Source organism: Athene cunicularia (genome assembly GCF_003259725.1).
Source record: "Athene cunicularia isolate RWA chromosome 1 unlocalized genomic scaffold, athCun1 chr1_part1, whole genome shotgun sequence".
Lineage (NCBI taxonomy): Eukaryota > Metazoa > Chordata > Aves > Strigiformes > Strigidae > Athene > Athene cunicularia.
The window spans coordinates 93,335,538-93,347,600 of NW_020799091.1; the positions used below are offsets into that span (position 1 = coordinate 93,335,538).

Sequence of the window (12,063 nt, forward strand, 5' to 3'; positions counted from 1 at the left end):
GTGTAACAGCTGGGGTCCCACTTCACAGAAAGATCTGAAAATAAGAATTGTACATACTGTGATTGTCTTTTTGTGTCCTACCCTCCAAATGTTTCTCAGATTGCCTGTATTTCTCAAAAAAAAATTTGATTAAAAACTTTTTAAAAAAATGATGAGAGCAATTGCTTGGTCTCTAAGAGTTCTTTATTTGTATTCCAGTTAGCTAGGCTACCTGTTCAAACAGAAAGTCCAAAAGGTACAGGTCTGTCGGTCCCAAAAGTCTGACCTGCTTGGCCTTGACTCAGCGACCATATGAATTCTAAAAATCTAGTAGCCACTTAAGCAGCCCTCCACTTTCAAAAAGGTGTCAAAGCACATGAACAGCATGAGCACCCCTACTCACAAGTGGAAGCTGTGTGACTACAGAGATGCAAAAATTACTTGGGCGAACAAATGAATACTTAAATATCTTTATGTGGGCATGCAGGGCTAGAACAGAGCCTCACTGCTGTGGGAAAGGACAGCCCAATTGTACATCTAAGAGCAGGCACTGTGCTGGCTGGTGCCTTCGAGTTGTCTGACTCTTTCACCCTCAGAAGTGATTCTCCCTGCCTGTGTAAATTTGTCATGAATCACAGTAAGCACATGAGCAGATAAAAGTAAGAGGAATGAAGGATGGGGGGGAAGAAGACTGGATGACCTCTAAATGTTGCTTACAACCCTATTTTTTTATGACTCAGATTTGCAGCAGCACTTGGGATATTTAAACATGCCTATTCATTATATTTTCCCAGAGCTGTAGTTAATGCCATTCCCAGTAGTAATATACAACCACCATTCTGTTTTCCTGGGAGACTGCAAGGGAAGGTTTGAATGACTAGCAGACCTTGATTTGTTCTCCCTTGCCTGGGTGATGACACGGCAAGCATATGTCTTAAAGTTCACTCCACGTGCAGAACATGAGCAGCGCATACTTCTTGTGTTCTCCAGAGTTTCACTGCGAACAAGAGGGATAGCTTTGAAAACTAAGCAGCACAGTAAAATTCAGATATAAGGAGGAGGAGGAATCTCCACTTCTCTCACTTGTAGTACTTGGTGTCCCACATCTTCATGTTTCATATGTCAAGAGCATAGGCTGATAATCTGCTACATTACAGAAATTCTTAAGAGATTCATGTGCATTATTCTTGCAAAAGAATGACTGTAAAAGTGAGTTCATTTTTTCATGTTTGACAGTGACACCAGTAAGAGAAAAAAGTGTTTGTTCATCTTGATGTTTATCTAAGTTTACACTGAGGCCAGTTTAACTGGTTAATGCTTTCTGCTGAGCTCCTTCCAGTTACATATGATGTGGGAGAAATGGCCCATATCAATCATCAGCAAGAAATGAATGTAATTTGATGCAGAATTTTCACCTTTATTTCAGTTAAGCCTGAGGGAAGTCATTCACATAGCGTGACACTCAGCAGCTGAACAAAGGGTACTGAAAAATATGGAAAATAAGCGTGGAAGGTGATCATTTTTAAATATACAGCACAAAATCATGTTGCTATTGGTAATACTGCAATTTCTGTTTCAACTTCTGGGATTGTCCCAGTTTAGTCTCTTCTCTTCCTCTCTCTATCTCTTTCCACAGAGATTCTGACCACTACTGAAATCACCTTTGAAAAGATTAACCAAGTATCAGTTCCTTAATTCTTCTGAGGGCTAAGGCTGACCCACACAACAAGCAAGCTTCCCCTCAGCTGCTGCAAGTCAAAGGAAGGGGAAGTTCAAACAAAAGATTCGAGCCCTGGAATACAGACAATTATTTGCAGATGGAGAACTATCTAAGCTCCCACTGTGAAAAAATAGTATGTATGTATACACACACATATAAGATACTGCAAGCTTACGAACGCACAGATCCTTCAAGAAACACTGTGTTTCCTGCTAGGAATATTTCTTGGCCTGATAAAAGTCTCTCCCTACAAACCTTAGTTTTATGTCACCTTGGCTGTAATAACATTATTATTATTTAAAAAAACCCCAAACAAAACAAAGACTAAACCCAAAAAGCCCACCAACAAAAAAGCCTCCCCACTGTGTACTTTTACTACTTTATACTACACTTGTCCTCATTTTTGTGATAATTATATCACGGGAAGACTTTAGAGCTTAATGCAAGTATATTTGTTATTATACTTTCTGAGGAATAAGTAAGAAGTTACCGTGTTGCAATAAGAAGTTACCATGTTGAAGAAATGAGTCTTAACAAGACAGTGGGACAAATGCATCCACTGCAATGGAATTGGATTTCCTATTTATTTTTGTTAAACCATTAGGAAGCAGTATTTATTTGATTCCCTCTATGTGCCCAAAATGTCACCATAAAAAATGTCACACAGAAAACAACAGCTACAATATTGTGTCTGGGTAAATGAAAACCTGTACAGAATATTGCTCACAAAGTGGCCCCTGCTGATGTTTTATTCACCCTAAACATGTCTGTTGTAGCCACAAACTGAAAGGTAAAAATGAAAAATGCATTTCAATCCCTAACTCTCATTTCTGCTTTCAGAAGAAAAAAGCACCGCTGTCAAATTTGTGAACACTGCAACAATCTGCAGAGAAATGTTCTGTGAAATGTTTTTTGTGTGTAAGCATTAACGAGGGCAAAATGAGGCAGGCAGAAACACAACTGAGGTAACAACTCCTCCCCACACCCCACAAGTTAACCCCATCACATCACTAGAAAACCAACAGAAGCATGAGGGGCATTTATTACCACTTCCTCAGCAGGATAAAGTTCTTAAATACTTTCTGAAGATTAAAAACAGCAGGATCCATAAGCCAGATATTGCATGCCTCCTTGCGGAGGCTTGAAGAATACACACTCTTTAACTTCTTATTTCTGATAGCGTTTAATAAAACACATCAATCACAAACTTCCATCCACTTGGCTGAAACTAGCAAACCCCTCAGCAGTTCCAAACAGCCCTATGGAAGGAAAGGAAAAACCCAGCTTGGCAGATAAATGTCTCTATTAATCTCTAAACACACATGGAACTTCCCTCCAAATTTACACTGTCCAAAAGCCAAGATGACAATCTTACATCTTCCACCAAAGTTAAAAGATCTTTTATCAATAAAAAAAATATTTTAAACTGTGTGTAGCAAAGGTTTGTACCCAGCACATTACTGCGAAATTAGAATTAAGAAAATGAAAGACAATTCTGGTGCATGATTCCTTCTCTCTTAAAAAGTTCTCTGAATGATGGAAAAAAAGGTAAAAAGATGCTCCAAAATGTGATTATATCTGAAAATAAAATTTTGTCTTTGATTTCCTCAGTGCATATCCCCACTAAATGCCCAAGCTTCCAGCACTGACAACACCATATGGGTAGCTTGCTTCCTTTTGTAACTACCCTGAAAAACGTTTCAGGCACTGAGGAGGAGCTGGTTCCTTAGTTACTCTTGTTACAACTCACAGCCCTAGCCCTCAAACAGTCTCTGATATTGAGACCATCATTTCAGAGTACTGCTGTTATTTAGCAGATGAGATGTCATGTCAAATTAGGGAGCTTTTTAATTTGCATACTTGATTCTAAGCATGTGCTACTGTGATAATCCAACTGGGAAGTCGCCAGGTCAGGGATCCACACGACCACCACTGCATCTGCTTAGAAAGGAACACAGATTATTAGTGGTCTTTATTATATGGGTATCTGGATTCAAGAAAGAATGTCAGAGGACTGTGAAAAGAGGCAACATCTGGATGGTCTACCAACCAACTTGCAACATCTGGTTGCTGCAAGATAATAGCAATTTCTTCAAAAAATAATCTTTTTGCTGAGGACACCTGAATCTAAGATGCAGAATCTAAGAAAGCTTTATGCCACCACAGCTGCACCTAATAGGAACTGTAGATATGAGAAACTCTAAATACATACACACAGCCTGCTGCAGTGAGGGGAGCTAATGGAAAGATTTAACTCACAGTCCCCGACAGGAAGAGCTGAGCTCAATTCAGATCACTCTAATAGCAGAGGAAGGTACCGTTAACACAGGCAGCAGCTGTTCTCCCTCTGCTCCAGGGATTTCAATACCAGCTGTTTAGTGATACTTTCTTATGTTACAAATTATTTTTTTTAAATTCCTGCAGATGTAGGAAAGACAGACTTTTAAAATGTCACTACATTTTATATGAATAATGACCTCCCATAATCTGCTGAACAACTGCATATAAAATTGATATGAAAAACATCCACTTAGGTACAAGAAAAGCTCATGGAAGAAAGGCTTTATTTGCAGTGAATTACACAGTGACAGTATTTGAAATTCTCTTTCTTACCAACATAATACTGAAAATTTCCTGAAGAATTTGATGCATGAGAAAAAAGTTTCAGAATATGTTCAAAATCCACTTTATGAATGATGCCTGCTACCACGATAACTTAGTTTCTGTGTATTATTTCTGTGTACCCACACCAGAGTTCGTGACCTGCACAAGAGATCCCTATGAAATCCTCCAAGAAAACAGTGCCCTCTTTGAAATACAAATTCAGATCTTCTAAATCCTAATATGATTTTTAGTGACAAAAAAAAAAATATCACCTACTAAGAGGCTCCAGAAGCAAAACCATGTTACTCCCTGAACACTGACTGAGCAAGATGAGCATGCTCACCCACTCATATTCAAGTTTCATTCCTCCCCTTTGCTACCCCCAATTAAAAAAAATTAATTCCACATCCCTAGCAAGTCTTCAGCCACAGACAGTATTTACCACACTCCAACCCAACCTAAGATTTGTAGATTTCATTTATGAAACATACAATTCTCCCTTAAAAATACATGTTCCCTTCAGCATGTCTGTCATGTAAAAAGAACTTTAATACAAGGTAAGTGGTGTCATTTTGTTTAATTTGAGAAATGTTGCTTCCTGCAGAATAAAACTTGACAAATAACATGGAAGAGGGGAAGGAGATTCTGATGGATTCTATATGGAAAAAATGTCTCAGATATGAAGAGAACCAAAAAGCAAAAAAACTGCTAGAATATGTCAAGTAGTGTAACTTATGAGAGACATCTGTCAAACAAAAGTGAAGGGACAAGGATGACTTAAAAGGCAGAAATTAGTTTATTTATACATCATTATTTCAGACATTCAGTATTTCTTTGGAGAAAGCTTTATTACCCTAAGGCAGGGAAAGTAAGGATAATCTGAGATTGTTTTTTCCATCCGCTGCTAGTCATGCAACTACTTTAACATGGATATTATCCTTAAAAATTGTGCGTCACATCAGCAAAGATTTTCTCCATTTCAAGACCTTTTCAGCTATAATGGCCAATGAATGAATCTTTCAAAGTGCTACTGTTCTGACAGTTAAGATGTATCCTGCTGCTGACTGATATTTGTGAAAACAGGATTCTTTGAAATGCAGAACCAAAATTTTAATATTTTAATTAATACCAAGCTAAATTAAGATGTGGAAGATGTCTATTTCCTCGACAGCTCATCCTGGCTTTTAATTCAGAGATACAGGCCTGAGCACATAAACCTTGAACTACACATTAATTCCTCTTTGCTCCCATTCTTCGTCCACTAGGTACAGCACCACTGCACCTGCTATCCCTACAACACATCTGCCTTCAGCTTCTGAAAGGACCTTTAGTCTCTTTTTGCCCCCCTAGAAATGATTTGACACTGGTGCACTGCAAGGACTGGTTTCAGAAGATGTCTGCATAGCTCTCCGCAACTGAAAAAGCTCAAGAAAATCCTATCTCAGGTCAGACTGCTTGCACTCTGTAAGCTCTTCTGCAGGCCCTCTCAGAAAGGGCATTTAAAACCCTGCAGCTGGGAATCAAATCAGCTTCATATCAGCGTTTACTGGAGTGTGAATACGACACACAGGTAAAAATGTTTCCATTGATCCATATTATATTTGATACTACATCCTACATTTAACAATTTGGGTTTTGGTTTTTGGTTTTTTATTTGCCAGTTAATTTTAGCACATTCTTTACCATGGCCCCAATGCCATCGAAGATATTATGTAATTCTGTTTCACACATAAATGCTGGGGTAGTCACAACCTTGTTTTTTGTATCCACATGAGCTTCGTAGGAGGGAGTTAAGGAAAACACAACCTATGTCTCACTTGCAGATGTTGTCTGCAAAATAAACCACCATTGACAAAACCTCACAATTTCACTATCCTATAAGAAAACACCTCCGAATATATTATACCGTCCAGCTGTAAAGACAGCTGCAACCTATAATCCAAGATACTAGAAGCTATTTTTGCCAGAAATACAAACACTGCGAGAGCCATCTCTGGGAATACTCAGAAACACAAGAAAAACTTAAAAAATTTACTTACCATAATAACATGTCTCTGAGTACAGTTTAATTACAGCATTAGACTTCACAAAAAGAAAAAAAAATCTCAGAGAACTGACCAATTGCAACTAATGCCAATTTTACGTGCAAATTCACTCAGCATTTACTGCATTACTGTCTCCAAGGGAGTTCTATGGCAATGACCGAGAATGGCTTCTAACTTCACAGTACAGAAGACAATGTTTCTAATCATCCACTGTATTACATGCCATGCATGATACACTGTACATTCTCACTAAACTGTAAGTGGAAAAGCATAGATCCTGCATGTATTTGCTACTATACTGACACATTACTAAATTGTCTCTCAACACGGAAATCAACAGGAAAGGATATAGTTACTTCTTTCACACAGTGCTTTCCTCCCAGTTCTTTAATAGCTCCTGCAGTCCCAGCATAAGGCCACTTGCCACCTTCCTCTTCTTCGTGGCCCACAGTTACTTCAGCACCAGAGAGAACCTTTGCTGCCAACACTGGTGAAATGCAGCAAAGACTGCAACAAAAAGAACTGTAAGAGCAATTCTACAATGGCACACTTTCAAAAAATTGGTTATAATTGAAAAGATTCAAATGGACATGGTCTTACAAATCTCAAAGACATCACAAGGCAAATTCCACTCACCATTTTCTTAGCCTCTCCTTTGACAAACACCTACACACACACACACACATCTTGAAAAACACACTTAAAAAAATAAGCTACAACTGATACAAAACAGAAGACGCTTTTTCCAGTTCCAATAATAACAGCTGCACATTTCCACAAAACATCCTTTGTCTCCGTGCACACACTATCAAACAAATGCCCCTCCAACTAACATACATACCCAATAGGTTTGCCTGCTTTGTGGAAGTCTTTCAAGACACGTTCAACTTCTCTGTTCACCTTGCAATCTTTCCCATCAACAGCAAAGGTAGATCTGCCACAACAAGAAACTTTATACATACCTCATTATTAATCTACAAATAGAGATGCCTGTCTGCTCTGAAACTGGCTCTCAAGGGTCATAACAAACTTAATAGCTTATTACATATACTTAAAATGCCTATAGTTCACCATCAATGCTTTAGCCAAAATGCCTTACTTTTTAAGGCTTTGGTATGTCACCAAGTTCCTTTACTTGACAGAAACATCTAGAAATAAGAATTATCAAATCAACTTTCTAGGATTACTAAGAAGTGGAACAATGTTTTCACAGAAGAAAAATACATAGAAGAAAAGGGAAATAACATTCAGGTTTCTCAAAGCCAACAAAATGCTAGGTCAACAACAAGATAAATCAGTATTCCACAAGGCTAACAATTTTTTTTTGAACTTTTTTTAATTTTTAAACTAGCTGTTGTTTGTTTCTAATGCAAGAGGGGACTTTTTGGTAGGCAGACAGAGAGAAACAGAATAATAACACTAGGAACACCTAAAACTACTGAAGTTTTAATTTCACTTCCCCTTCACGAGTCACCGCAAGGGTGGGGGAAAAAGGACTTCTTGTGCATTATCTAAACTCCAGAATTCTCACCAATATAGTTTGGAAAATTTAAAACAAGACAATGCCACTAAAAATTAAGACTGGAAACCATCATGAACAGCACAACACTTTGAAAGGAGTTTTCCTTATTTAGTAGTGGTTACATACATAGTAAATAAGGCCATTTATTGCTTCCCGATCTTATTATGTGAATCTGTTGATTATAAATACTTGAACATGAATATGCTTAGTCATGATAAACTAATGCTTAGTTGCCACTCACAAATTTTTAGCAGCTCCAAATCCACCAGGGAATATCACAGCATCATGGTCTGCTGTAGTAAGCTTAGCCAGGCTTGCAATTTTACCACGAGCAATCCTTGCAGATTCCACTAAAACGTTCCTTGAAGAACCAGAAATAAAACAAAGAGATGAGTTAAGCATTTGCACACAGAAGAGCTTAAAGAAAGTTTTGGCAGAGGAAGAGGAGGGATAGGAAGGGTGGAAGCAAGAAGAACAGTGGTTCTCAGTAACTGAAGCTGTTGATGCTTCTGAAATACTACTACTGGAAAACACAGGCATTAAGAGACTGTATACAATCAAGTCCGGAAAACTCATTTAAATTTTCTCTCCAATCAAATACCAGCCAGCATAAAGCTACTAAAGCCAGTCAGTAAAGTGCAACAAGTGCAGTTACAGGCTACTGTGTCTGAAGAATGTCTAAGAGACTGAGACTCAGCAGTCATGCGAAACACATTAAACACAGACTTTACCTCGACTCAGCTTCAGCTGGTTGCCCTTTACTGTGGTCAATGACATGCATCTGAGGAACATCTGGAGCATACATCTGAACCTCAGCTCCCCCACGACTAAGGTGTACCAGTATGCTATAAAAACAGAGATAAAATGTGCTGAAAACCTTAGAACAGAGGCTTTAACTGGCCCCTAATTCTTGCTACAAATATTCTACCACCTGATTTTGAAAGAAGAGGAAAACTACATATCCTACCAAAGCATAGTGAGCACATAGCAGCAAAATCCCTCTATGTAACACCAATGTGCAACACAGAACAGAAAGTCAGTTTGGTGGCAGGGTCAGGTAAGTTAGAGACAAATTTATTTGTTCAGTGCTCCTATGCATTATGCCATAAGCAGGAACAATAAAAAACTTCCTTTCTCATTGCAAGTCCCCAGGTGTTATGGAAGAGTCCCATGATTAACTTACCTATGTGTACATTTAATCTAGGTCTAGGTGAAACTTCTCTTAGCAATTAAAACTGAAAGTTAATAATTCAACTTGAGTATTAGAATTAATTCTGTTAGATTTAGCCCCAGGAACAGAAACTCAAAGTGACTATGAAATGAAGTCTTTACTTGACTCTCTTGAGATTGATTCTGGAACTCAGAAATTCTGTTTCTGAAGGAAAGAGAGTCTCTCTCAAACTCACTGCCCTGGCATCATGTGCACTGTGGTGCACCTTTGGACAATCACTAAGTACTGCAAAAACATGGCCTGAGCTCCCAACTATGCTATGAAAAAAATGTGAAGCTTCATCATATGTCTTTCAGGGCAATTTTGATGGTGCAAAACTGAGTTCAGCAGATTGCTGTAAAGGAGACTTTTTTTGAGCCTACAGTTTCCTAAAGCAACTTACGCTGAGGCCTCATGGATTTCTGTGCCATCGTAAACACCACAACCAGACAGGACCTGAAGTGAGAAAATCAGGAACGTGTTTCAGGTGATATAAAGCTTCCTACAGGATCTTTCACAAGCCTTGTAAGATTAAAAAAAAAAAAAATCAACCCAAACAACAAACCTCCCTCCACTGCACCCAAAAACCAACTTAGCAACAAGCTCCTTACTAAGCCAGTCAACATCATGCTATTAGCACTGGTGCTGCCATCTGACATATTGCAGAACTGGCATTTACTATTTATAGCTACCCATTACAGACAGGTCTCAGAAATAATTAATATTTATTTATTGGCTTTTGCATTTTTTCCTCAGAGTTAATAAAGTGACATGATATCTTAGGTATGTTTTTACTGTGCACACAATGGGTGTCATATGTCTACTTATGAAGTGTCCGTATCCATGTGAAATATTTTCTCATCCAGATGCACACCAAACAGAAGCGGAATAGAAGTGCACTTTGAGGTGGCACTTCAGATAAACTATCTTACCTACTACTGTATTTTGTCTGAGGATCCACCTCAGACATTAATAGCTAAATCACTTTTTATACAGTTATGCAGTATTAGCCATACTTTGCCTTATCACCATGGCAAAAAGACTATCAGTTTGTTTATACACACTGGAGAATAAAAAGCACAATCAGCTATCATCCTTATGTGGGTGGAAAGAATCTTTCACAAAGTAGAAGAAAGGAGAAATAACATTTTTTAAAAACCCAGGGAAAAAAGTTAATTATAAGAACAAAACAAACCCAAAAAAATCCAAAGAATTATCCAGTTCCTGAAAGTATTTAAATGAACTCCGGTGGGTTTTTCTTCTTTGGTTGTTTTGAAAGAAAAAATCCAGTTAAAGATGATCCATTTATTAACTTTACGCTCTTCCCTCCTGGTTTTATCTCAGTTTTTAGAAGCTTGAAAGTTTTTAATCACAGACACATGAACAGAAACTCACAACTGAAACTATCTTAGTTAGAAACACTGGACTCAAAGGGGCTTTCAGATCACAACACCCAGTCCTCTGCTCTTGCAGATATGGCATCCTACCATCACTTCACCAAATTAGTAAAATCCGTGAATGTTCTCTTGACCATTGTTAATCCTAACTACAGTTTTGCTGCTCTGATATTTAAAAAAGGCCTTCTACTTCCCAATTTTTTATTTTACCTTTAATTTAGTCTGAATAAACATAGAAGCATTGTGCTAAAGTTATCTTCTGTAAGCAGAACATTTTTAAATGTTTTTGAAACTCACTGAAACCGAAGTACTAAAACACGATCCTCTTCTGTTATTTCAGTACCTGCCTGGTGACAAATCTGTCTTTTACCATAGTCAGAAATTTATGTCACTGATGTCAACAGTAACATTGGTTTTCTACTCTCTGTTTAAAAAGCTGTGATTTGCTGAAATGACAGCATTCCTGGTAAGTTACCTTTTAGACATCTGGACCAGCATTCTGCCCATTCCTGAGCCAACTCTGACCCAAACAAATTTCTTCATGCAGATAATGCCTTCTTATTTCTTCACATTTTATGCTGTCAAGACTATGCAAAACCTGAGCTTCAAAGACTATCATTGAGCTCCAAAACTGTATACCCATTTGAGATGCCATCTATAGCCTAAATTTTCCTTTGGCAACCTGTAGGTCCTCCATCTCATTTTCTTTTACATCTTTAACATGCTTTACCTCCTTTGCGTAGAAGGGCATAACAGTTAAAAAATTTTCCTGTTCTCCTGGTTTTGGCTGAGATAGAGTTAATTTTCTTCCCGTAGCTGGTACAGTGCTGTGTTTTGGATTTAGGATGAGAATAATGTTGGTAACACACTGATGTTTTAATTGCTGCTGAGCAGTGATTACACTAAGTCAAGGACTCTTCCAACTTCTCATCCTGCCTTGCCAGCAAGTAGGTTGGGGGTGCACAAGAAGCAGGGAGGGGACACAGCTGACCCCAGCTGGCCAGAGGGATATCCCACACCACAGGACATCATGCCCAGTATATAAACTGGGGAGAAAGCCGGCTGGGGACTGTTGCTCGGGAACTGGCTGGGCATCAGTCAGTGAGTGGTTTATCAACTGCATTGTGCATCACTTGTTTTATATATTCTAATTCTTTTATCATTATTATTTTCCCTTCCTTTTCTATCCTATTAAATTGCCTCTAGCTCAACTCATTACTTTTACTTTTTTCTCCCGATTCTCTCCCCCGTCCCACTGGGGGGTGAGGGGTGGGGAAATGAGGCAGCAGCTGGGGGGTGTTTAGCTGCCTGCCCGGTTACACCATGACACCTGTACACTGCCAGTACGGCCCCACTTGCACTCTAAATTGTTTCAAGTTCAACTCCAGCCAACTCGCCAGTAACAACTATAGAGAGGCCAGCTTTTACGCGTCTCCCACTCCTGGTCTGGCTCGCTCCAAATGACTCAATTCTAAACAACTTTATCTTCTCCGTTTCAGCTTCTCCCAAGGCCTCCCAGCTGCCGCAGCCACCGGCCGAGTCTCTCCGCGGTGCGACGCCAAACCCTCCCACAGATGTGTATAAGA

The 12,063-nt window shown here is 38.8% G+C and overlaps 1 protein-coding gene across 1 annotated transcript; it reads right to left on the reverse strand.

The window, feature by feature from the left end:
- Positions 1-5,080: 5,080 nt before the first annotated feature.
- Positions 5,081-9,532, reverse strand: GATD3A (glutamine amidotransferase like class 1 domain containing 3A). The gene is made up of 6 exons (XM_026857164.1): positions 9,484-9,532; positions 8,602-8,715; positions 8,112-8,231; positions 7,190-7,282; positions 6,699-6,855; positions 5,081-6,082 (listed from the first exon to the last, which is right to left on the reverse strand). Exons 2-6 carry the CDS (start codon positions 8,673-8,675, stop codon positions 5,954-5,956), a joined length of 573 nt encoding a protein of 190 aa, XP_026712965.1. The 5' UTR covers positions 8,676-8,715; positions 9,484-9,532; the 3' UTR covers positions 5,081-5,953.
- Positions 9,533-12,063: the final 2,531 nt, after the last annotated feature.